This window comes from Ostrinia furnacalis, unplaced genomic scaffold (assembly GCF_004193835.3).
Source record: "Ostrinia furnacalis isolate ACB-3 unplaced genomic scaffold, ASM419383v2 OfSCF7311, whole genome shotgun sequence".
NCBI classification, from domain to species: Eukaryota; Metazoa; Arthropoda; class Insecta; order Lepidoptera; family Crambidae; genus Ostrinia; species Ostrinia furnacalis.
This window is the reverse complement of record NW_021137550.1, coordinates 795,237-821,478: the sequence shown is the minus strand read 5'-3', so window position 1 is coordinate 821,478 and position 26,242 is coordinate 795,237. Positions and strand designations below refer to the sequence as shown.

General features: G+C 37.2%; 2 protein-coding genes across 2 annotated transcripts in view; both read left to right on the top strand.

The window, feature by feature from the left end:
• The window catches only part of LOC114363814 (decaprenyl diphosphate synthase subunit 1 qless), a 30,045-nt gene extending 22,387 nt beyond the window's left edge, over positions 1-7,658 (top strand). The window contains exons 3-6 of the mRNA XM_028319641.1: positions 699-788; positions 2,975-3,106; positions 4,691-4,885; positions 6,558-7,658. Coding sequence (XP_028175442.1) covers positions 699-788; positions 2,975-3,106; positions 4,691-4,885; positions 6,558-6,779 — 639 coding nt within the window. The 3' untranslated portion in view covers positions 6,780-7,658. The remainder of the gene's footprint in view (positions 1-698; positions 789-2,974; positions 3,107-4,690; positions 4,886-6,557) is intronic.
• Positions 7,659-11,163: 3,505 nt separating this feature from the next.
• On the top strand, positions 11,164-23,914 carry LOC114363829 (uncharacterized). Its single transcript, XM_028319660.1, has 9 exons — positions 11,164-11,209; positions 14,915-15,059; positions 17,862-17,984; positions 19,918-20,101; positions 20,785-20,858; positions 20,929-21,021; positions 21,097-21,641; positions 23,301-23,373; positions 23,479-23,914. Exons 1-9 carry the CDS (start codon positions 11,178-11,180, stop codon positions 23,635-23,637), a joined length of 1,428 nt encoding a protein of 475 aa, XP_028175461.1. The 5' UTR covers positions 11,164-11,177; the 3' UTR covers positions 23,638-23,914.
• Positions 23,915-26,242: the final 2,328 nt, after the last annotated feature.

Genomic DNA, 26,242 nt, shown 5'->3' with positions numbered 1-26,242 from the left:
GTTATCTGATTTATGAATTAGCTAAGAATCGTTTTTAAATTATTAAATAAAACATCATAATTTTACCAAAACAATATGCATATTTCATCTATACCAACATTAATTCAAACTGGAGTTAAAACAGCCAGTACCTCTACAGTTAAGGATTCCTGGCGAAATTAGCTTCCAATTTCAACCAAGGAAAGGACATCATCCACGTTTCATATATTTTTGGTCCAAAATCAAAAGTGCCGGCCAACAAAAAAAAGTGCTGTATTCTGACAGAATACGTCTGCCTTAGCATTTGTTACTATGGCACCAAAGCCGTAGCTCCACTGTGCGTCGAGTATTTGAGATCTAAAAGTCATCGATTATTCATACATTTTTTGTTCAAAATCGAAAGTGTCGGCCAATAAAAAAAAAAGTGCTGTGTTCTGACAGAATACGTCCGCCTTAGCATTTGTTACTATGGCACCAAAGCTGTAGCAACACTNGGATGATGTCCTTTATGATGATGATGAAAATTTTGATAAAATAGACAAAACTCTTCCCATCGGAATCCTAAGCATTCTTTGGTAGAGTTCATCGATCTGTTTTAACACACATTTCATAATAGATTATAACAATCATTATTGATACCGATATCTAAACGTCATTCTTGATTGTAAGTTTTGCTATGGTTTCGCAGTAAATAATTTCTTGTGTTACTTTACTTTCAGGTGGCGATGGCCGGCGACTTCATCCTCGCCGTGGCGTCGATGATGATAGCTCGCTTGCGCAGCGATGACGTCACACTCGTTCTCAGTCAGGTAAAGTCACCAAAAATCATCAGGTTCATAAATACGTTCTCATTGTCTTTGACGGCAATGCATTCAATTACGAATGTCGAATTTTCAGCCTGTAAAAAAAACATGAAAACAATTATCTTTGCTTTATTTTTTGCCTCCTTCTAATATACGAGATACCGAGCCGGTTCAAGGTATCTTTCTCAACGTAGCATGCGGGTGTTATACACCAGTTCACTACCTTTCAGTATCTTTATGTATTTTTTTATGTTGCCAAATAGCGCCTAATTGAATTCTTGTAACTTATGCCAACAGTGATTTATTGTTACTTTATTTATTTCGTAATTGTTTTGGAATAATTGGCACGTAAAAAAAATATTTCGTGATTTACAAACATGCTATTTACAGTGCACCATCTGACTAAAGCCTAAACAACAATATGCCCTTAGTAGTATATTTAAGGTTAATTTAAATTATATTAATAATATGTACTTATGAAATAATTATCCAACAACCTACCTGGCACCTTCTAAATTGCTATAATTACTGCTGCTGTAATCAATAATAATATGTTTTTTTTTATAAATCATTTATTTCATAATGTTATAGCAATTTGTACGAATTAATGTTAAATTTATTGATTGCAATTTTATTGTTCTAAACATGCCATTTAGTAAAACCTAAATTTGAAAAATAATAACCCTTATTGATGTATTTCAGCTTAATTGCCATTTTATAGTCGTATTTTAGATATTATATACTAATTAATTGCTTACATAATAATATACTCGTACATAAACAACACACACCAGGCCCTTATTCGCGTGTGTGCACGCACATATTATTATGTTGCAATTTACTATTTAGCTTGAATATTCATTCAAAGCAATCAAGGTATCCTGTCTGTGTACATAGTTGCCATTTATACACAATGTCAATTTTGTTTGTTATATGCAGATGCACGTATGATTTGTTTGAAAATATCATAAAAATAAATCAATAGCTAAAATGTAATTTCAACATATAAATGATAATATAAAATACCAATTAAGGTCTTGTTTTTCATTAGCAAACAATGTTTGCCAATTGACGGATGTAAATACGAGTAACTTACGTATTTTTTATGAGTTAATTCTTCACATTAGTAGAAAAGGGCACTCTAATATTTATTATATTTTATTATATTGATTGTAGTGTGCCCACGAGTTCGGTCATCGGATGATTTACCCTTTCCAAACAGATTTCTACAGTCAATTGAGCGTGGATGTTTAAATTGCATTGCAGGCATGTGTCCAAATATTTTTTATTTTAGTTTTATGGATGCATTTACAATATTTTCGTCGCTACCTACTCATTAGTATTATAACTATCACGCGAAGTCTATTTTTAGAAATAAGGAACTTTTTTTAAAAAGCAACGAATCGCTTGACTTAACATTAGGTCATGATTTGATCGACAGCTGAAAAATATCGTTACAGAGACCTGGCAATATTACTTACAGGGTGTGCGGTCCGCATTTAAAAAACCGTGTTTTAAATTGTGGATTATGTATCATCCAAAAATGAGCACGTGGATTTATTACATTTTTCGAATTTCTTTAGAATTCTTTAGACATGATATACAAATCTGTGATAAAGTAAGATTGTGCATTGGAGACTCTCTAGTCTTTATAATGGTTACGTTTCTTCTTCTATCTCTCTCTTATGAGGTTCTCGAGCAGGATAGACAAAGCTGAAAAACGGAATCTTTTAGTCGATATTTCATGGATCGCTAAATATGATAGATACCTAGGTTATTTATTGTTATTGCTTGACTGACTTGCTTAATTGCTACGAGTTGCCTAGAGTATTTACTGTCACCCTACAAAAAAAGTCGGAGTGTCGAACTCGTCAGAGCGTCCCATGTAGGGTTATGCTCGGTTCCCACTAAAGTGGAGAGGAGACTAGAGATGTGATTTGAATAACCAATCAAATTTCGCCATTTCCACATTACCTCTCCGCTTTAGTCCGTAAATCTGATTGGTCACAACTCTCGTCCTCTCTTTTCTGTGGTGGAAACCAGGTCTTAACTAATAATAATAACTAATAATTATGAAGCGCAACAATTTTAAACAAACTTCTAAATAGACCCAATGAAGTTTCTGTTAAAAAGCCAAAATTCAGACATTGCCAAAAATCAGTCGACTGTAAAAATATTCGTGATTGTTTCAGGTAGTGACAGACCTAGTTCAGGGCGAGTTCATGCAGCTGGGCAGCAAGGAGACAGAGAACGAGCGATTCGCGCACTACCTCACCAAGACCTACCGGAAGACCGCGTCACTCATCGCTAACTCCGTTAAAGCGGTAATTGGCCACCAATACCAATAGCTAACACTTGCAATTACACAAACGCCAATTAAATTAACGGAAACGACTAACATGCTGCCTAATTAATATTTTTCTTTATTAATCATCTAGTACAGTTAGACAAGGGAATGTACATTTTCAAAGAATTTGAACTTTATTGTAAGCTAGCAAGGTTTAATACGTTCCAGTGCGACTGACTGTACATGATTTAGGTATTGTCTTCTAATACTCATGCTTACATACACTTACACCTTGTACTCATAAGATGAATTATGTACTCGTTAAGAAAACATATGCTAGAAATCAAGTAATGAATAAATATTTTTTGGATGTAGAGCGAGACATGAACCAAGTTATATGAAAGAGAACATGGCAACTCGGATGCATTTAATTTTAAATTAATCACTGAATAGCATGATTATTTTATTTTGATTTTTTATATTGTTTCCGTTCAATCTGATAAAGATATTAATCGGTTTAGTTGGGGTTTACCAATATTCTTAATTTTTATATCTTTTTATTGTTTATTAATTTTTAAATTACTTTTGATTAAATAAATCTTTGATCTTGTTCTGACATTGTAATCATGTAAGATCGCTCTAGCAGTCTAGCAAAAAGTAAAAAAGTGACCACGACATCTTTATTGTCCTTTATAAAATGATATTCACGTTCGCATCATAAATACAATTTGTGTTAAATTCATGCATAATAATATGTGGGAATAACCTAAAACGAAGGTGACTGAACAAGGATGTAGCATGACTATTAACTTACTAGTATTCAACAATTTATCAACTTATTTCATAATGTTTTCCTTGTTTGAATGTAATTTTACCTATTTATTGTAATCGTCACACATATGAATGCTGAAATAATGTTTTTATTTAATTTTACATCTATCGGAACTTAAATTAATGCAAGAAAAGAGCAGTGTCTTAAAGTCAATCACCATAGCGGGTTAGCTTAATTTTCAGGAAATTTTATTTTATTTCATCAAAATATTAATAGTGAACCTGGTGTTCATCATGTTTTATCTTCACTATGAAGATCTTTTTAAAGGAGTAACATTTTTATGTCAAACGCAATATTGCATTGCGTTAACATTTACAATAACGCAATCCGTTGTAACCTTAACCTTGTTTACGTCACAAATATTCAATTTGATTCGTGGCTGACACACACTCGTGTCAAATCTTGTGGTTGTGGTGGCCCGCAGAGTAGATTATGACCACACACATTCTTAAAATATCGTAAAAGTTGTAAAAGGTGACTACGAAACAAATATACTGCCACCTTGGGAAGTGTAGGCTAAATCTTTGATTTGCCGCTGGTAAATTAGAGAGAGAGTCGTGCTCCTGCGTGGAGACTAAAATGATCAGCTAACATTAGGTGTGCTCACTAGCGATTGCTTAAAAAAATTTCATTAAAATGACAGAAGATTGTTCAAAGCCCCTTGCAGCTTTTCTCGAAAAAAAATCTTCATAGATTTTATTGACGCACTCCCTAGTGAGCACTTCAAACATAAACTCATGGTAAGTACACAGACTGATGATGGTTATGATGACTCGTTGTATTCCCCAGGTGGCCTTACTAAGCGGAGCGGACGAGAGCACGTGCGAGCTCGCCTTCCAGTACGGGCGCAACCTCGGGCTCTCGTTCCAGTTGGTGGATGACTTGTTGGACTTCGTATCGTCTGCGCAGGCCATGGGCAAGCCCACCGCGGCCGACCTCAAGCTGGGGCTCGCTACTGCGCCCGTTCTCTTCGCTTGCGAAAAGGTGAGTTGAAGAAATGATGCGTTATGAGTTTGAGCTGAAAAACAGTCTAGCGCTAGCTGAGATGCTGTGAGTTTAAGCTGAAAAACAGTCTAGCGCTAGCTGAGATGCTGTGAGTTCAAGCTAAAAACAGCGCTATTAGCTGCACGTGAGTCCGGTTTGCCAGCGAGCTCGCCTTCCAGTACGGGCGCAATCTCGGGCTCTTGTTCCTGTTGGTAGACGACCTGCTGGACTTCGTATCGTCTGCGCAGGCCATGGGCAAGCCCACCGCGGCTGACCTCAAGCTGGGGCTCGCTACTGCGCCTGTTCTCTTCGCTTGCGAAAAGGTGAGTTGAAGAAATGATGCGTTATGAGTTTGAGCTGAAAAACAGTCGAGCGCTATAAGCTGCACGTGAGTCCGGTTTGCCAGCGAGCTCGCCTTCCAGTACGGGCGAAACCTCGGGCTCTCGTTCCAGTTGGTGGATGACTTGTTGGACTTCGTGTCGTCCGCGCAGGCCATGGGCAAGCCCACCGCGGCCGACCTCAAGCTGGGGCTCGCTACCGCGCCCGTTCTCTTCGCTTGCGAAAAGGTGAGTTGAAGAAATGATGCGTTATGAGTTTGAACTGAAAAACAGTCTAGCGCTAGCTGAGATGCTGTGAGTTCAAGCTGAAAAACAGTCTAGCGCTAGCTGAGATGCTGTGAGTTCAAGCTGAAAAACAGTCGAGCGCTATAAGCTGCAAGTAAGTCCGGTTTGCGAGCGAGTTGGTCTTCCAGTACGGGCGAAACCTCGGGCTCTCGTTCCAGTTGGTGGATGACTTGTTAAACTTCGTATCGTCTGCGCAGGCCATGGGCAAGCCCAACGCGGCCGACCTCAAGCTGGGGCTCGCTATTGCGCCCGTTCTCTTCGCTTGCGAAAAGGTGAGTTGAAAGAATGATGAGTTATGAGTTTGAGCTGAAAAACAGTCTAGCGCTAGCTGAGATGCTGTGAGTTCAAGCTGAAAAACAGTCTAGCGCTAGCTGAGATGCTGTGAGTTCAAGCTGAAAAACAGTCTAGCGTTAGCTGAGATGCTGCGAGTTCAAGCTGAAAAACAGTCTAGCGCTAGCTGAGATGCTGTGAGTTCAAGCTGAAAGACAGTCTAGCGTTAGCTGAGATGCTGCGAGTTCTAGCTGAAAAACAGTCTAGCGCTAGCTGAGATGCTGTGAGTTCAAGCTGAAAAGCAATCGAGCGCTATAAGCTGCACGTGAGTCCGGTTTGCCAGCGAGCTCGCCTTCCAGTACGGGCGCAACCTCGGGCTCTCGTTCCAGTTGGTAGACGACTTGCTGGACTTCGTGTCGTCCGCGCAGGCCATGGGCAAACCCACCGCGGCCGACCTCAAGCTGGGCTCGGCGTGTCGACAACAAACCTACACAGTGTCAGCCCAAAACTCCGCCACAAGAGTGGCGTTGTCAGTAGCACTCATCAAATCCTTAGGAGTTCTGGACAATGATGAGTTATGAGTTTAAGCAGATAAGAAGCGGCCCACATTGCCAGGAGGCGAGTGTAGGAAGAGACCGTTGCGAAGCCCGGGCATACATCGGTCGAGCTGTGAGAATATTTTATTGCACGCATGATCATATAAACGAACCAGTAAAGATTTTTTTACGTCGTCGCGTGTCTGATCTTAGCCTAACCCATAACACCTTCCCTTGTTTCAGTACCCGGAGCTGAACCCTATGATCATGAGGCGGTTCCAGGAGCCAGGCGACGTGCAGAAGGCCTTCGAGCTGGTGCACAAGTCGCGCGGGCTGGAGCAGACGCGCTTCCTGGCGCGCAAGCACGGCGCGCAGGCCGCGCGGCTGGCCGCCGACCTCGCCGACTCGCCCTACCAGAAGGGGCTCGTCGTCACCGCCGACCTCGTCCTCAACCGGATCAAGTAACCTCCCACGCGCCTACCCCACGTGACAGCTTCCCACGTGACACTTTTTGAACCGTTTACAGTGACATTCGCGAGTGCCGCGACTGTGAGTGAGACGCTCGATGCGTGTGAGTGGCGCCGACGCGGCGAGATATTGTCTCTAGATATTACGTCAAGCTATACCGTGCGCCCTGATATTACGATTTAACGAATTATATTCGTATAAACATATAATTTTGCTATCACCGATCGGCCCGTGCGTCCGGATCGCTGACATCGCTCCCGCGACGTATCATATATTTATTTATATTATATACGTACGTATAGCATTGTGTAAAGTTTTATATTGTATGTTTGTACTTTTTTATGTATGTATCCCTCACTTGTGTGACCTGATTTAATTTAAGATAGTTTTCTACGAAAGTATTTGAAATACCGTGAACTATCTGCGACCGGTTCGAAGGAACCGCCGAAGCGTTGTACCGAGCCATGTTGATGACGTTGTAATGTGCATACTGTCTCCTCGACTTCGTTCCCTTCGTTCCTCTATCCTCGAGTCGTGCAATCTTGTAGGTGTAGTGTAGAGTCCCTGTGTGTTCGCGCACATTGTCAAATCGATTCATCACAAAATTGATCCTAGTGTGGATTTCACTTGCTCGTGTTCGGCTGTTGTTAAGTTGATGCTGTGTAAATACTGAGAGTCATTGGATAAGTTACCCGTTTATCTTCAAAACCAATTACCTCAATTTCTTTAGTGTACACGTTACATACTAGAGGTGTATATGTTCTGTTGTAGTATTAAATTGTAAGTTTTGTACGAGGCCGCACAATATTTAGGCAAAATTGTTAAACCGTTAAGAACTTATAAACATTATTAGGTAAATTAGTAATAGAATTGTAAATAAATAATAATGTTACAATAGGTTCTATCGACCATGATAAAAAAAATATATTCATACTATCGGTACAGAAATGTACACAAGACATGCACTAAGAGCGCAGTATTTCTGAAACTTTTCATGAAGTTCTTTTTATTTAACAAAATGTTAGTCATTAATAAGGTATCAATTAGAGTAGGCGGACACAATGACTGATGTGGGTACGCCTTTGTAAAACTCCAAGCCTTGCACCAGGCCTCGCCACAGCGGACAGCGCCCAGGAGCTCGGGCGATAGATTAGTTAAATTATTCGTGCTTCAAAGGCTTGCAGTTTTACGAATTCAAATTAGGGAGTTAATTGTACAACGAACTTCAGGTGAAATTATACGTGTATTGTATCTCGGTTATTGTGCCAGCCAAACAATAAATGGAGATGGAGATGTATGATTTTTGTACATTAAATGTTAAAAGGGAGTCAATGAATTTTATTTATATGTATGTAGACATGTACGTAGCTCATATTGTTTGTAAATATTATTATTCTGTAAAATGCTAAATCATGAATAATTTTTAATATAAATATTAGTTACAGAATCTTGTTTTATTTCTATTTATTTATTTACAAAGCAGGTACATTTTGCAATCGCAGTTTATCGGCAATACGTTCCGTATCACATTTTTCCTAAATGCGTTGTAGTAATTAATGAAAAAGAATCTAATATACAGAAATGACAATCTTTTATTTTCCTTTCCATAAATACCTACAGGTTTTATGTAGAAAAAGTAGTTTTATTTGAGTAGTAGAATCGACCCTTTTTGTTTGATCATGTATAAAAATTACATCCTGTATAACGCGTAGTTTATTGTGGGCATCTTCATGACAATTTCCTAAGATATTGCTTATAGCAATCGCAAACGCAATATAATTCGTTACGTCAAAACTTGGAACCCCAAAAAGAGACGATATTTTTTCAATTTGATCCTAGTAATGTGAAAAGATCATCATGAAAACGCTTCGTAATCGAAGTTTTCGCTTCAATTGATGAAGTGGAAATTTCAATTACGGTCTTATCTTTCAAAGTACGTTCCAGCAAGACGGGACAACTCATGACGTGTTCAGAAGAATCTGCCAATAACAAATTGGTGTAGAGGGGCTGTTTTCAGCAATGGAAGACCTATGGCACATTTTTTTAAAAGATTCTCACTAGGTATAACTATTTTTTAATATCTATCAGCAGCAGAAGACATAGGTAAACGAAATATTTTTAGGCACAGCTAATATAATACTAGATTTAGTTACTTAGCCCGTTTACTGAGATCCTAGAACTCTACCCACAGGCTCTACTCGTACATCTCTAAAATAGTAAGACACGGGTCTTAACGCGACGTTTATTAATGAGTTACATTATGTACTCACGTACTACATTATGTAGCCGTGTGGTGACGGCAGAGTAGAATACATTTGTCACCAACCCCTACTCTTCCCGCGGGTGTCGTAAGAGGCGACTTAGGGACTACACATCAAACAGAGAATGGGCAGCAGCGCTCTCTGAAAAACATCAATCTTTTAAACTGCGATCTCCAACCCGCCTGCCAAGCGTGGAGATTATGGCAAAACCCTCCACTATAGTGGAGGAGGCCCATAGTCCAGCAGTGGACTGTAAAGGGCTGTTGATGATGATGATGTACTCACGGCTTTTCAACCGACTTCATTATGTATTATGTATTCTACTCGTACATAGTACTTAAGTTCAACTTGTTTTATGCAACCAATGAGATATAATTCAATAAAACTTACCTACGCTACTATACTTAATCCAAATAACAAAGAACCTTCCAAATCAATAATCAAATCCTTGAATTCCGATCGTTTCCGCAAACGTGCATGACCCAATTTCGCACACCCATCCGTCCATGTTATGATTGCAATAGGAATGTGTCCTGCGTGCTCGCGGGTATCGATCCAGCGGCGCCCGGCACCGCCGGGACCACTGCTGCTACCTGAAAAACTGTATGGGAACGTATACCTTTGCCCTTTTTTGGTAATTTGAATCGGTGTAATTAGGAAAAACAAATTGGTATGTTGATTGACATATACCACTAATTATTTTAAAGTAGGTGATAATAACTCCACTGACCGATCCTGAATTAATTTACAGCTTTTAGAACATAGCTGAAAACCTAAGGAACAGAATGTTTTTGGCACTGAAAGTCTTTTTCAATACCAAATAAAGACGAAAATATGACGACAGAAGCCTTTGCCTTTAGCTAGTTCCCTTACCCATCGTTTTGGCCTAACCATGAAAAGTATTTCTAGTACCTATGCCTGTAGTTTGTTGTTTCAAGTTACGTAAGAGCAATCAGTCACGAGTTGAGAGTCTGAAAATCGTTGCCTTTAATCTTTTCGTTTCGCTTGGGACTGCAGTGCCTCTACGACGCACCATTTGGTGCCTACCACACATCATATACTTTAAAAAAGTTTGAATTAAAATAAATTTAATAAAACTAGGTCAGTCATATCTTTATTTTTCTGTTACGTTTGTCAGCAGAATTTATTAATATTGGATGTCGTTCATTTTGTTATTTTATTAACATTTATTTATAGAATTGTATTTACATCCGCAAGTAAAATTGCTATTTCATTGCTGTAGAGTCTCAATGCTGAACATTTTCATTAACTCTGTCAGTAGGAAGTTTTCTAAGGCAATTTGTAAAGCAAATTATATTCCTTCAAATCCGGCTTTGTTCGGTAGGTACTTATAAATTTTACGTTCAACTGCTGTTATATTATTAAAAATTTACTGGCGTAAGCTCACGCGATAGGCAGGCACTATTATCTAATATTAAAATGCTTTACGCTGTTAGTTCCCTAGTCAGACCACATTCAGTACCTAGGACTTCAGATGTTACTTTAGTTCTTCGCTTTACCTAGGGCACAAGTCTGTTTCTGAAAATGTTGATCTGGTATAATATTCTGGGTGTATATCCAAACACTGTATTGTTGTAATTTCGGGTAAAGTTTAAGTACAGGAGTGTAAATTAATAGTACCTTATTAATGGCGAATTACGCTACAGCGCGGACTCAGAACTTCATTTACTGTAAAGAAATTGGATGGTAAGTTTTTTTATCCAATCATAGACTAAAGTACATAGAAAGATTACTTTAACTAGATATACTTACCTAGGTTTAGGTTTTTATGTATCATTTCAAACAAATATTCAATAAACCGACTCTAAGAGTGAGATGTTGACTCTACAATTGGTGCTGAAGTTATAGTATCAAATGACACGAAATGGGTACCATGAATGTTTGCAAATACGAGAAAAAGGTGACATCGCCCTATGCAAATCCCCAATTGTGAAATCAAGGCTATCTTTTGCAATATTGATTTACGATAAAATATGGCTCGACCTTTTTGCCGGCTTTTTACTGCTGTGCGAATTCAGTGCGTCTTCGTATTCCAACAAAATACCAGTGGGCAATGTCTTCAGCTTTGATTTGTGATTTGATCATTTAAGCCATTAAACTAAAAAGTGAACTCATGTTTAAGACAATCGTTTTACCGAATTACACGTAAGTTCGTACCTGAACATCTTTTTTGTAATTGGCTTACTTTTCAGTTTTTGAAAACATTTTTGTATCGATGTTATTAAGGCTGCTGGCAACGACCTACCTACTTACGAGCGACCATTTATTGAAGTCATATAAATGTACATATTTACCCGAATACGAAGGACAATGAATCATGATTTGCAAAATGTTGGCGTGATCTAGAAAACTTCAAAGCGGCCGCGCCGTGGTTAGGGCTACACGTATCAAAAGTACCTCAACTGTTATATAGATTTATTTGGTGTGATAAAATTAAATTCCATCATGCAATCGTAGTAGATAAAAAATATTTAAGCCTTAATTTGAGTGATAGTAACTTCGGTGTAGGTATGTATTGTTAAAATAGTAATAATGTGTCGATTGCAGCAACTGCAACTTGCACCATTAAGTAAACGTGTAAGTTCGTCGACATTAAGTTTATAGAAAATGTATTACTCATTGGTAAATTAGATTGATAGCATTTGTGTGCACTAGTTCGAATTTGTAGAAAAGTAGATTGCAGTTTGAATTTCGTTCAACCACCTTTATAGCGTACCGCAACAAAGTTTCTTTTGCACCTCCAGCTTAGGTACTTACATTAATTCATGTTTAGTCTGCCACAACTTTACCGTTACTTCACGTTTTTTTTTACGTTTCTTATTTCTGCTTCCAAAGTTTTTAGTGGACGATTTATATAGCGATAGATCCCATAATTTTCATTCTATTATACACACGCTCTTCTTAGTTTATTTCAAACTCATGAATTTTAATGAATTAGGTTTTGGAATTAGGCTTATGAAAATTAAATTACTTAGATTTTAGGCGTGACAATAACTGTTTCAGACGTCAATTATTTTATTCGTACTTTTCACACAAACATAAAGTACCTACCTACCTACCTTGTGCTTATTAAAAGTAACTTCTTGATGGTTTCAGAAAAAATGAAGATACCCACTTAGTTGGTAGAGCCTACATATGTATGATATCCTTTAACTAACTAACAGCCCTCAATAACGACAGTCCTTTATTCCTACATGATAATATCAACTCATCCGTCATTTTCCCGTGCCGGAGAGCTTTTAGGAAACGCGCAACGAAGCGTGTACGCCACGCGAGTTTCAGCCGCGAGTCATTTCAGAAGTTTCCAGTAGCGGGTGACTGCCGCCCGGCTTAGCCCACCGCAGTATGATCTGCCTCAGTGTCTTCACCTTTTTCCCCATCATTCTTCTAAGAGTTTGTTACATCATAACAGGCTTTGTGATATGAACGTCTTTGTTGGGACAAGTGAAACCAAAGTTTAAATGTTTGCTTTGCGCTCTCGGCGGCTGCGTAGGTAAGCGGTTTGGGCGGATTACTAATGTTTGGCCAAAAAACGTTTCCCAAATTATCACATCGCAAACAACGTTTCGCAAATTTTTATTTGGCAAATTCTCATTTGGCAAAACAACTTATTGCAAACTTTTAATTCGCAAATGTCGTTTTTGGCATATTATTGTTTAGCAAATTATTGTTTGGCAAAGTATGTTTTGCCAAATGTTTCATTTGGCAAAAATATTTCGCGATAGGTAAACTATTTACAAAACAATATGATTGATGCATAGAATGGAATACAAATTAGCTTGTGGTTATTATTTTGTTTAGTGGGTAGTTAATATAAAAATTTTTCTAAATAAATTTTCATATTTCATTCTTTTTATCGAAATTTCCAAATGATTCATTAACAATAGAGATGATTCTAGCGCTCGGCGGCCGCTGCCGCGGCACGCTTCGCTCGCCTTCGCGCATTAAGGGTCACTGTTCTAACCTAACCTAACCTACTATTTTCTACAATACCTACTTTTTGCAACCATACTATTTTCTGCAATCTCTCTGTTTTACATAAAATTATTGTGAAAACCATGACCATGTGCCTTATGCTTTGATTTGTGGGTAACGGTGGGCACTCGTAAGTATGTGAAGTGTCAATTTGACCAAGCAAATTATTTGGGATATAATATTTGGCAAAATAAAACATTTGCTATATAAACATTTGCCAAGTAAAATTTGGCTAAATGTTAATTTGACCAAATGAATTAGTTGCGAAAAGTACAGTTGCTAAAAGTTTATTTGGGAAATGAAACTTTGGCGATAAGTTGTTTGCGAAGTGAAATTTGGCGAAAAGTAATTTGGCCAAACGGAAGGATACCGGTTTGGGCGGTACATCTTCTATAATTTGCCGTTAGATTTACTCTTCCGTATTCAAAAATTTGGTGTCACAGTTTTTCTACGACAGCTTAACCTTTATATGTTACGCAATGAGATGATGATTTTTAATAACGGGTAGGCTTAATTAAAAACTGATGTTGGGAAACTGCTAATTTACCGCGATATGAATTATCATTTATATTGTTTTAATTTGAGTCTTACTAAGCTAAAAGCTTCATCAGAATGATTTATTATTAGGCTTTTCATAAGTGTCTGAGCGGTATTGTATTGAATATGCCCAAATAATGAAAGATTGAAGGCTAACAAGATTGGAAACGGTTGATAGTGTTTCTTGTGCGGTAAATAAATGTTTCTCCTTTCTTTTCTATTCTATTCACCGTGTACAAAGCCCACGAGGCCTACTGAAATATGTACTTAATGAACACTAGGTCACGCCGCAAAGCCTGAGTCTAGACGCTTTCATTCGAAGGTAATTTAGAATTCCATACAAAGTTGAAATTAGGCAGTAGGTACCTAGACGACGGCATATAAAGCTATTAACACTATAGCATCTAATGTAGTTTGAACAGGTACCATTTTGCAACCAAAATGTACCTATGGTCTGATGCGTTGTCGACTGTACTTTGTGATAGCTAAGCCCTATCATCATTGCTCTAACTCTACGATTTATCGAAACGACTGTAGTATCTACCTAAATAAAACATGGTGAACTCTATGAAGTCTAAGCTTTTGGTTAGTTAAGTTAATTAAAGGTTCAGTTTAAGTTAGAAATCAGTATTTTTTACCTAGCTATTATTTATTTAAACAGACAAACAATACAGCACCCGTTAAATTGTAGCACCCAGCTTTTTGTGGTGGGATGAAAATAGACGCAAGACAAAAATTGTCCTAGCTGATGCTGATGTAAAAGTTCAAACTATTCACTGTCTATCGTGATTGTCGTGGTCAGAATATTAATGAAATAAGTTATTTTTGGACTGTGAAGACTGACAGCCACTTTATAGAATGTAGGCGGCATATGCAACTTCACCGGCATAGAAAAGCACAGAGGGCTCTCAACTTCAAAATTTAATGACGGTTTAGTACTTCATCGCCCATTATTTTCTGACTTTTCTAACGACTCTTAAATACCGCCGCGGTTTTAAATATTGATTTGTCTAAGGCTGTCTTGTCGGCAAGTTTACCGCACCCCACCGCAAAGGTGCTGCAAGTAATGCAGTTCAGGGTATTTGAATCATAAAAATCGCTTTCTGAGATGTAACTTTTAACACTATAATAAAATTCATATTAATTAAATAAATTACAAGTTAGTATTCGAACCACTATTAAATTAATGTTAAGAGTTGGTAACACGATAGAGCTGCAATTTCTTCTTCACCTCGTTGGCAGATAGAGATAGGCGGACTTTAATGTCTTTTTAGGCAATGTATTTTATCACGGAATAAAGTAACTAAATAGTAAAAGATAATTAATTATAATTTCTAGGAGGCTCAGTGCTCCGACATCCGGGTCGGCGCGGCGCAGGGCTCGCGAGCGCAGGCGCGCCGAACAAACGCGAGCGGAGGGCGAGCGGCTCGCGCGCGAGCGCCGCGAACAACGGGCCCGGGATAAGGTTGAGCAGCAGAGACAGGTATGGTACAAACAATTTTGTATTTTTACATGATTTTCACCTCCAAATTGAAGCTATATGCTCTATGCTGGGCAAGTGACCCTTGAAAATTGTACTACCAATTAGTATGTTCTAAAATGGCGTTGTTTAGTTTTAAATATTGATAGACATATAATATGTTCACCAAAGCACAAAATAAGCTGCTATGAGTCGAATATTTACTTTAAGTATGTTAAACGGAAACACCATTTTGCACGAACTCTATAAATTGTAAAATTTTCTTCACAGCTGAAGATGGTTTCATAGCTTCAAACTGATAGGAAGGTTTGAAATAGTTTAGTTGGCAATAGTTGGCATTTAAACACTAGTGCTCTAAAGTTTATGAAAGAGAAATTTTAAAAGGAAATAACCTCAACATCCAATTGTGTATTCTGCCAATACAACAGTGAAAGCTTACTCATAACGATGCGTTAAGTCACACAAACAGGAGGAACTTGGTTCGACGGAGCATTGGAGGTCGTAAAACACATTGTTTACCTACAATAGGTTCCAATAATGAGAAAAATCTTGAAAAAACAACTGGTTTAAAACGACAATTTTTTCATCACATTTAAAACAATAAGGTAAGTGCCTCCTACTTCGGTATATTAAGGCTCTTACGACTTTAACATTTTATTTAAAAATAACCAAGCATGATATCAGTATGAAAGCTTTTGTATGCTAAACTTTGGTCTTTTGACAGTAAGTTAATACATAATTTATAGTTATATAGTTTGAACTTTTTTTTATATTAATTGTTCTGCGGACCTCTAGTTTGGATCCTGTTTCGTGACAAAATTTTGCTCTGTTTCTAAGTTCGTGAACTCATGTCCCCTATTTCGGGATAAGGTTTTATGCATCCAGTTAGGATATTTTAGTAATGATTAAGGGTTTAATAAATTTAAAAACGATAATAAAAATTTAGAATAAAATAATTATGTGAAATTGTCGATNACGCTATTTCGTGAGTCAATTAATCGCAATTTTAAAGGAATTCTACGTTTTCATATAACTTTTTTCTAAGCCAAATCAATTGTCAAGGAACACATGAAACCACTATTACAAGTTTTATTTAAATGGACGTTCCTTCGCCTTTTTATAAGCTTAAGAAGTTGGAGCGCTAACCTTACGGTGAGAGCAACCTTTGCACACCGCACGGCTGTTTTTGGCTCTCTGAGAGTTTGAAGCTTCGTATTGCTCTCATTTTTGGCGCCACAATGTTGGTACTTGGTTTTTTAGATAGCTTAAATAATAGAGTTTTTGTAGTAATGAAGAATTTTTATAAATAATATTCCATTTGCTTATTATTTGAGCTAGAAAAAAAACTTACGAACTTACGTACTATCACGAACTAGTAGCCGTTTACCTTATTTAATTTTAAAAAATTTAACGTTTGTTAAAAGTTTTCATACCAGTCTTAGGGTGAATTGCACCACCTAACTTTGACCGTAACTTTGACGATAACCGGTGTATTTTGTATGGAGTTTGACAGATTTTTGACGTTTATCAAAATTAAGTAAAATGGTGCAACCCAGCCTTAGTAACTGTCGTTTATTTTTGCATCAATTCTGAACATTCTGCCATCCATGAAACGATCAAAATTGTGATGATAATTTTGCTTACAAATAGAGCACGATTTAAATTATGTCATGCAAGGTCATTTAATTTACTAAGTATTTACTACGAGAGGTAGGTACACACACACATTAACATACATAGTATTTACAGCACATTACTGATATTGTATAATCTCCGTACATAAGTAGATGTCCATGATTACACATTTCCTTCTATAAAATTGTAAAACATACGGCACCATAATAAAGCAGATTCACTTAATATTGCGTAGGCGGGAGGTGTGGACGCCAGCCTTTAACGACACGTTACGTGCAGAGAAACCAGAGAAATGTGGTGATGTCAGCTCGTTACATCCAGTACATGGTAGAGGCTGGCAATTTGTGGCTTACTAGTTCATTGCACTAGTCAATTTCGCTATTCTATTACAGGCCATTGTGTAACTAAATTGTTTTTAGAGATCGTACGAGGACACAAAAGGACTTAAGCATACGAATAATTCATAATTAGTAAGTAATTGTGCTCGATGTGCTTAGTAAATTATTTTCTGTTTAATTAACTTTGAAAACATTAAGACAGTTGTAAAGTTCTGATTGTTACTAGGTACCTACTACCTACCACGCGCCCTTTGTGTTTCCTTGACCCACTTAAATCTGTGTCACTTGGAGTTGGAATGCGTTGGTACTCCTTCCGTACATGGATGTCAATCAACTTCTTCATTGCGTTCCTAAAACTACACCAAAAATTATGGTGCATAATACACGTATACCTAATTTGAAGTTATTTTGTAACAACTCCTTATAGAAAACTGGCTTTGTTTAGATGCAAGTAATATTCAAGTAACAACGGATAAAACGAAATAAGTAATCTAAAACCCAAGTAAGGAGAGCTTGAATTTTATAAAGCGTGTGAGGTTGCATTCTGACTTCAGCTTTTTTCCCCGCTAATTTATCTTTCTCAAAATGGATAATGAATGACATCTTCTTCAATGAAATAATGTAATAATTAAATAATTACAAGCACACACGAGCGTAAATGATATAAATGACAACTTGCCAGTAGTAACGTAACTGATCGTTTTGTCTACATAATATTTATGAGCGCTTGACTGTAGTTAAGTGGGTGTAGGTAGTAGGAGCAGCTCCTCAATTAGATTGTAATGTAGGCTTTACCCACACCCACGACAAGCATGTTTGTTGACTGTTGCAGGCCCGAGAAGAGCTGGCGTCGTATGAGCCGTGGGGACGCGCGGGGGGCGGAGCGCCCAACGCACGCGGCGTCCGGTTCACCAACCTTCGCACCAGGGGCATCTACCCTGAGGACGAGCTTAGGGTAGGTTTTTACCATCGAAACTACCCAAGATTTTCCATCCATAAGTTGGAGAGATGATGACAGAGTCAAAGCACTGTCGACTAATGCTGGATTTCTATTCAATCCTAACCCAAATCCGTCCGTCAACTGACAATTTTCAATATGTTTTTGGTCCAAATATCTTCGGTTTTCAATATTTTTTCATTTTATATTGTTTGTTTTTATATTGTTGTAAGACTATTTATTAAACAATATTAAAGTGTAAACGCAACGAAAATTGTAGATATTTAATCTAAAACTGAATTAAATTTGAATATGGGAAACAGGCGTACAGTAGATTCATACGACGTAGTACCTACTGTAGTAGGTACAAAGAATAGAATCTATAGAAAATCCACTTTAAATTGATATAAGTATGAAATGTTAAATTCATCATTATCTTACTGGAAAAAAAACGTATCTAACGACTTAGATTTACAGATACACCTTGATAATTCGGTCTTTATGTAAGAGGCCTTATTTGTTTACAAGATTGCGCGAAGTTTTTTGGCGCGGACTAACTTAAGTACTCACTTACTTTTGATGAATGAAATCAATTTGGTATTGGTTTGATGAATTATTCCAATAAAGTATGCATTGTTATTGATTTGGAGTCGAATTAAATTAATGAAACCGATATGACATGGCATCGATATGCTTGACCTATTGCTGGTAACGAAAGGTCATTTGTTGAACTTAAGCACTAACTGCTTGATATGAGAATAAATTATAGTACCTACTCTATGAACAAGGGGATTAATTAATTGATCATTAAGTATGCACATATAACTTTTGGCAGTATGATTCTATACATTGATTACAATTAAGTGAAAACTGGTGTCAAGGTCTTATTTGAACATTTAAATTTTTGATATTCAAAATTGTAGTATTCCCTCCTAAACGGATTCTCGACAACTACTAAACGGATTTTTATATCATTATTAAAATATAAGCTCGATTATTGATAAGTACTCGTATTAATGAATCATGCCATGCAAACTAGGTACCGTGAAAATTGATATCGGTAGAGCTTTTCAATAAACCTACATAAGAGCTCTTTCATCATTATTTATGTCAAGAGATGATTACGTGATGTTGCTTGTCTTCATAATTTTGTGGAACATGCAAGTTTTTGTAATCGATCATCCTGTGCGGTTGCTTTTCCTTTATATTGGCTTATGGGCACTTAGTATATTCATAAATATGCGAAAGCGATAAATCTCTTATGGTAAAGGGTCACTGGCGTACTACCAGGAGGCTCCGTATTGTGACGTAACTACAATGAATAAAGAAACGCGCAATTGAGCGACCAATTCTTGGTAGAGGATATGAAAATTGTTGACATAACACTTTTTTTTTGTATGTACCTAATAATAACATTATTTAATATTTGCTTGCCAAACTAAACTATTTGCGGAAAGTTTCTGCTGCACGCCCTTCGTTTTATGTCATCATAGCGACGATTATGATGGTGGTTGTAAGTTTATTATTTTTAATCGCACATCAGTCAATGACTAAGTATTTGACACAAATTGAATCATTTTTTACATGTTACTTTTGTATGTTATTTTTACAACAACGATTTAAACTTTAAACCAATTATACGAAATTGGTATACAATTAACTTGACAGGTTGAAGGCAGCGCAGGGCCTGTCCTTGTGGTAATCCTTGGGGGAGGCCTTTGTCCAGCAATGGACGTAATTTAGCTGAAACGAACGATAACTTGGCAGATCCCATAGAAGGAAAAGACTAGGCTGAGCCACGAAACTTATTGAGAGCTTAAGGCTGAGTTGCACCACCTAACTTTGATGATGACTGGTGTTTTTTGTATGGAGTTTGACAGACTTGACGTTTGTCAAAGTTAAAGTAAAATGGTGCAACTCAGCTTAAGACTATTTTGCGCTCATATTCCAGGGCACAGCCCTGTACGAGGCGTGCCGTCGCTTCCCTACGCCGCGCCGGCGCTACCGCCGCACGCCGCTGCGCCTGCGCGAAGACCCGCAGCTGTGCTACGCCGAGAACCTGCGCAAGACCATCGACAACGACGTCCGGTACAAGCAGACGCCCACTCAGCAACAGAGCTACAGGGAAATCTTAGGTACATGCGACATCAAGGCTAGAATGAGAGCAACAAGACTAGGCTAAAAGGACTAATACATTAGATTTCAACGCCGCTGAAATACGATAGCATATTCATTAAAGCAGTTATGAGGGAAAACATCCCAGAGAAAAGTACCCATTCTTGTTTTAGCAAGAGGTTTCAGAGCAAACTTAAACTCTACCGGTAATTTTAATAGAGCAGCCTAAGAGCATCTTGCAGCCCTAATAGTTACGAATAAATAAAATTAATGGTAGAGTCGCATTATTTAGTTTTTACTTTTAAATTTTTTAAACAAATCCAACGCCTCAAAAAGTCCATTGCTGGATGTTGGTTTCATAATAACAAATGAATAAATTACCTATTAATTTTAAAGGTTCTTCTTTAGACAAGTCAAACATTTCTTTCTTTGAGAAGTAGATAAACGTGACCGATACAAGTAAATTTCTAAGCCGACTTGAAATATGTTTATTTAAATATATACCTTTGGGTATCAAATAACAATAGCCATGTTGTGCTAAAAGCAATTTGTCATAATAAGCCCATGAATATTTACTAAAGAAGAAAGCTCGTAGGCGTGCCGTATACCATAGAGGACTGCTAATCATCGGAATTTATAATGATTACGTTTTATTGTTTTTTATGATAATTGTAAGTTAAGTTTTTAAAAATAATGATTTTAGATGAGATGGTTGAAAACCGTAGGAGAGCCATGAAAGACGAAATCAAGGAGACTCTGGACTACGAACGCAGAATGGTAAAAATAACAAAATCATGTAAACTATGTGTGTGAAATGTATACTGAATTATTATAACAATAATTTCAGCACACCTTGGATGGGCCTTGGGGAAAACCAGGCCCGGGCGGAGCAGTTTGGAGGAACCCCCGAGACATTGGTCTAAATTTCTCAAAGTCTATGGTGATGGTATTTTAAAGCAATCAATTATCACTGATAAAGTCTTAAAAGAGTTTTAATATTCCATATCGTTTACAGGGTTGGACAGATAACGAAATTTTCACAAAACTTCAAGGGGATCACAGACTCTATAAAAGATCTTCGCTAACTTTACCTCAAGTAAAGAGAGACGATGATGCAAGAGAGCTACAAGAGAGAGATTCAGCCGAAAAGGAAAATACAAAACCTTCAAATATAGAAAAGTTGCCAGAGATCAAACATTCAAAAAGTGGTAGTCCAGAACATAAGAAAATTGTTGTTGAAAAGGAGGTAAAAGAAGTGCCTAGTAATGTTAAAACAAGAGGAAAACGTAGTCCGAAGAAGAACAAATTCGTAAAAAGACTCTCGAATGGAGACAGAGTCCAAAAGTTTGTGCCTAGCGAGGATTCCGACGAGTATGTTGTAGATAGGGGTCAAAATGTCGAGCCGGTGAATGTTGGAGAAAAGAAGCCGACTCCAGAAGCGACAATTCTTCGCGTGACGGGCGGGGTGGAGCTCGTGCCACTCCTGGCGAGGAGAAGGCGGGTCGGCGCGCGCACGCTGCCGTCGAGTGACGTCACCAGACCTCCCGACCAGTACTGCCAGTAAGTATCAAACAATAAAAAATCAAACAACGTGTGATGAAATGAAAAGAGACGAAACGACATTAGATGACAGTTTCAAAGAATTGCCATATGACACGCTATTTATATTCCTTGCGCAATCCTACGAACTATGTAAGCACGTGAATTTAAAGAATAGTCTTTTAATTCTCGGAGGTCAGAGATGCGACTCTTTTTTTTTAGAAAATGATTATACATGCGAACCAGTGTACACTGTACTCGTATTAAAAAAGAAATTGATAATGCTCATGCCTTTTAAAGCTTAGTTCAGATAGTACCAGTAGCTAACATGTTTGCGAATAAATAATGTAACTTAAGCAAGACTCAGAAAAAAAAATTAACAGAGTCGCTTAATCTCTTAGTTTGAGATATTTTTGCATAATAACAAGACAAACATACCCATTTCATATTAATATTAAAAACAATATTTACACATTAGCCTTGTCAGTTTAACCTTATTATTATTACTTACATTGCAAATATGCAAATCTTTCTTTCACAGTATGTCCCTGGCTTTGTATAAAACTAATTCAAATTAATTTTTGTCAAAAGTCTTGCCTAATTCTAGTGAACGCTAGGCTTAGTTCTCTAAATCATGGTCTATGAATTTGGAAATATTGCGTAAACGCCGTTGTCGAAGAATTTATTTCAAGTTGACACTAAAACACTAGGGTCATCGACGTCGATGTCTCTCTCCCACGCTCATTACGGATGTTTGTTAGCTTTCTTATCAATAACTTAACATTCATAAGAAGTAGGTACAGTTGGTGTTATAAACCGAAATCGTGTTTAGCTTTAATTATTTACATTAAGACATTTCATTCTGCAATCAAAAAGTGTAAAGCAGAACCATTCATCACTTGAACTTCATTTTCGTCACCGTGACCCGCCGATAATCATCGGTTATTGACGGGCCACCATCACCAGCGCTCGGTGGTCACGTTCGACCGCCATTGATACATGGCATTGCGTCACAGCTTTCTACCGTGGTATACCGCATGTGAAGATTTACGGATTTCATTAACACAGTAATCTATCCGCCACCGTTCCAAGATAACGATCTTTGACGGCGAGAGATGGATCCCGATAACTATAACTGACATTATTTGGGAGATTATGATACTGATTTGAAGACCCGTTTGAACTTTCCGACCTTTTCTGTAGTAAAACTAATCGTTTTAAGTTAATCTGCTAATCATTTGATGGGTTAGATGAGGCTAGAGTGTTATTTTTCTTTATTACCGTTTTATTGCCGTGTAAAGTACGTGGGAGGTGTTTAAAATGTGAATAGAGAATTGCCTAAAAAAATTTTTTTAGTCCGTAATGTTTAATATCAAAAAATATTGGACACATATATTTTTATTTGTCAATCTAACAAATAATTACATAGTTATGGTGCGTTGAAGTTGCGCACGACGTCACAACGTGCGGCATTTTTAAGCAAGCGTTGACGTCACGGGCCTCTTCTTATGAACTTTGGGGCGCTTTATCTCTTTAAATTTTCATTAGTTTGAAAAAGTGAAAAATACGTGTAGAGTATTTTTTGATAAGTTAACTGACGGACTAATTAAAACTCTTGCTTTTTGACCCAGGCAACATCCCCATTAAGTACATTAGACCTTAATATTTATTTCTTTGCAGGTGGCGAGAAATTGACGCTCAATATTTGATAGACTTGAAACATCAAATGCAAGTGAAATGTGAACAAATTGAGGTAAATAATTTACTTACTATTGGAGTATCTCTATTGTGGGCAAAAACTATCGGATACCTTGCAGAACTTTAGGCAATTTTCTTTATACACTTTCAATATTTTTAGGAAAAGCGTAAGGGTTCAGCCGAGAGTGTTCGACGCCACCACGAGACTTGGGAGTCATTGTGGGGCCGGCCTGGCCACGGCGCCCCTCAGCGAGGGAAGTACGCAAGAAGCAATCTGGCGCAGCTGCTTTATGTTGTCCCATTTGCTAATGCCCAGTAAATATCATTACAATGGCTTGGCTGTTAGGGCGCCACTACTCCTAGGATTTGACCGCTTATAGGGTTGGCCTAGCAAAGTTGTAAGAAGAAACCTTGCACAGTTCTTTATTGTACAGGTATTCTAGGTTTAGACCATACTCAACCTTACGCTGGTGTAAGCATCTCTTTAAATACTAAAGATACTTACTAGTTGGAAGCGGACGACATGATGCAGCAGGAGACGACGTGTCGCAGCGACACTCTACTGATTTCTATGTATTTCTATGAAATACCATTCGTAGTAAGCAACACGTCGCCTGAAAGTATTTCATAAAAATACAAAGAAAGTGACGTATCGTGCTGCTGCTGCGTGCAGTCGGCTACGAACTTGTCCCTTAAAGCGCTCATAAAATAAAACTGAGATGAAATGTATAGGAACGTGTATATTGCTATAGAAGGTTTATTATTCAAAAAATAATAATTAATTAGTTAATTAGCGTTTATTATAAAGCTCACACTTTCAAGAGACGTTAGAAAACCGGTTTTATGATCAAACTACTGTACCATATTCTTGGAAATAAATGTTATCTTATCTTATCTTAAAAGTTAAAAAAAACATTAAAGACACTTATTTATTTTCCAATAAAATAGTTCGCAGAACAATTTTCTATGATGGTACCTATGTATGTGGTACCATTGAAGTGTATCAGCACCTTACATGTCTCTATTACATATTTTTTGCAATCACGAATAAATTATCAAATTGTAGATACTCTAGCGTTAAGTATAATAATAGTGCCAATAAATTAATCTTCATGAAATGGCGGTAGAGTTAGGATATCTTAGATATTACTTAGGTATACTTTTCTTTCTTACTGTCATAAAAGTGAGATGATGTAAAAAATACCAATTAATGTTGCAGAGTTTTACCTAGTCACATAATAAACAATATTCACGAGCATACATAAAAATCTTGCAAATTATTAGAATTAATAGTTAAAAATTAATAATACTCAACTGCTTTTCTGTGTTGAATTATGTCTTAATTGTAACCACAATGTGACAATAATGTTTTCGGAATAATTACACTAACTTTCACAATTTTAATTGTTTTATTTCGTGATACCTTGCGAAAAACAATTTAAACTCAAAGGATTGTGCATGCAAAAATGCAAAATCATGGCAGATTTGTAATTAAAAACAAGCGAAAGCAAAGCATTTTTTATGATAACGCCTGAGCTGTAATTTCGGTCGATTGCTGACTATTTTTTACGAAAGTAAAAAAAATGGTAACTGAAATAAGTTTCAGATATTACTTATTAACACTTACCTTGTATGTTTTACCCGAGAGTAATAAATCAGGCGCTAAACACATTCACACGTCTGGTGTAAACATTGCATCTCCACTTCGTAGGTACTAAGCGCCTAATCTAATACAACGTTACCGCAAAAGCTTTACGTTACGTGCGTTCATGAAACTGTATTTGATAATAACGCCGTCCTTGAACTGGTATTGTAGGATGTGGCAACGGGCAGCGCATTCCGCCGACCCACCGCATCGGTTGCGCTGGTTGCGCAATTGCATCCAAATGCATCGATGGAATCTTACGGCCACCATGCCACTTCGCATAATCAACCCGATGGACTAGCTCGATTCCGGTCTTCGGACTACTGTTATCTCCACGAGTTTTTATTTAATTACTTTGATTGATAGTTTGTCAACAACGTATGTTACTTGTGAAAAGATACGTGAGGCATTTGACAAGAGATGAGATTCACTGTGCACTCGGATGTTGAAAGACAGATATGAAATCTCACAGCAATAATAATATCTAACCCAAAAAACAATGTGACGAAAAATACATAACTTTAATTAGGCACTTATTTAATTTAGAGATGTGGAAGGCTACTGTTTATACCTAAGCGTATTAAACATAAATAAATAAACTTCTGCACATGCACCTAGATTTAAACTGAGGTGGTAACCAATAACATAATTCTAGTCGAATATTATTGATTGGTGTTCAGTGTCAGTGTTTCTGAAATAGTGACCTATTGTACTCGTACATTACCAGGGAATGCGTGTAAGAATATTTGACCTTTATGAAATTTTAAAAGCACCGCAAGATTTATGGTAAGCAGTAACAGTGGTTGGTATGCTGTTCATTTGTCATTATGACGTCTTGACACACGTAGACAATGGCCTCTGTAAATGAACCGTGTAAAGATATTTAAAAAGATTTTTCTTAGAGATAACATGTGTTCTAAGCCTTTCTTTGTTAATCAAATTAATATTGTTCTGTAATTACGACCTCTAACATTAAAAAAGTGTTTTGAAGAGGTTTTTGTTGTAAGATTGTAATGACATGAAACAATAGATATCGGTAATTAATTAAAACTAATAAGTATTGCAAAACAATTGACTACTACGTACTTTGCAAACATACTCGTAATAAAAAACAGCGATCATCTGACAACATAACTTAATTGATGTTATGTGTTATGCACTTGTGCATTAATTAAAAAAGGGTTATTTACTTAATAACGTTAACAGGTGTTTATTGCCCATCGGCTAACCGTTAATTACCGCGACACCAATTACCTACCGCCGGCCCCCATGACCGCAG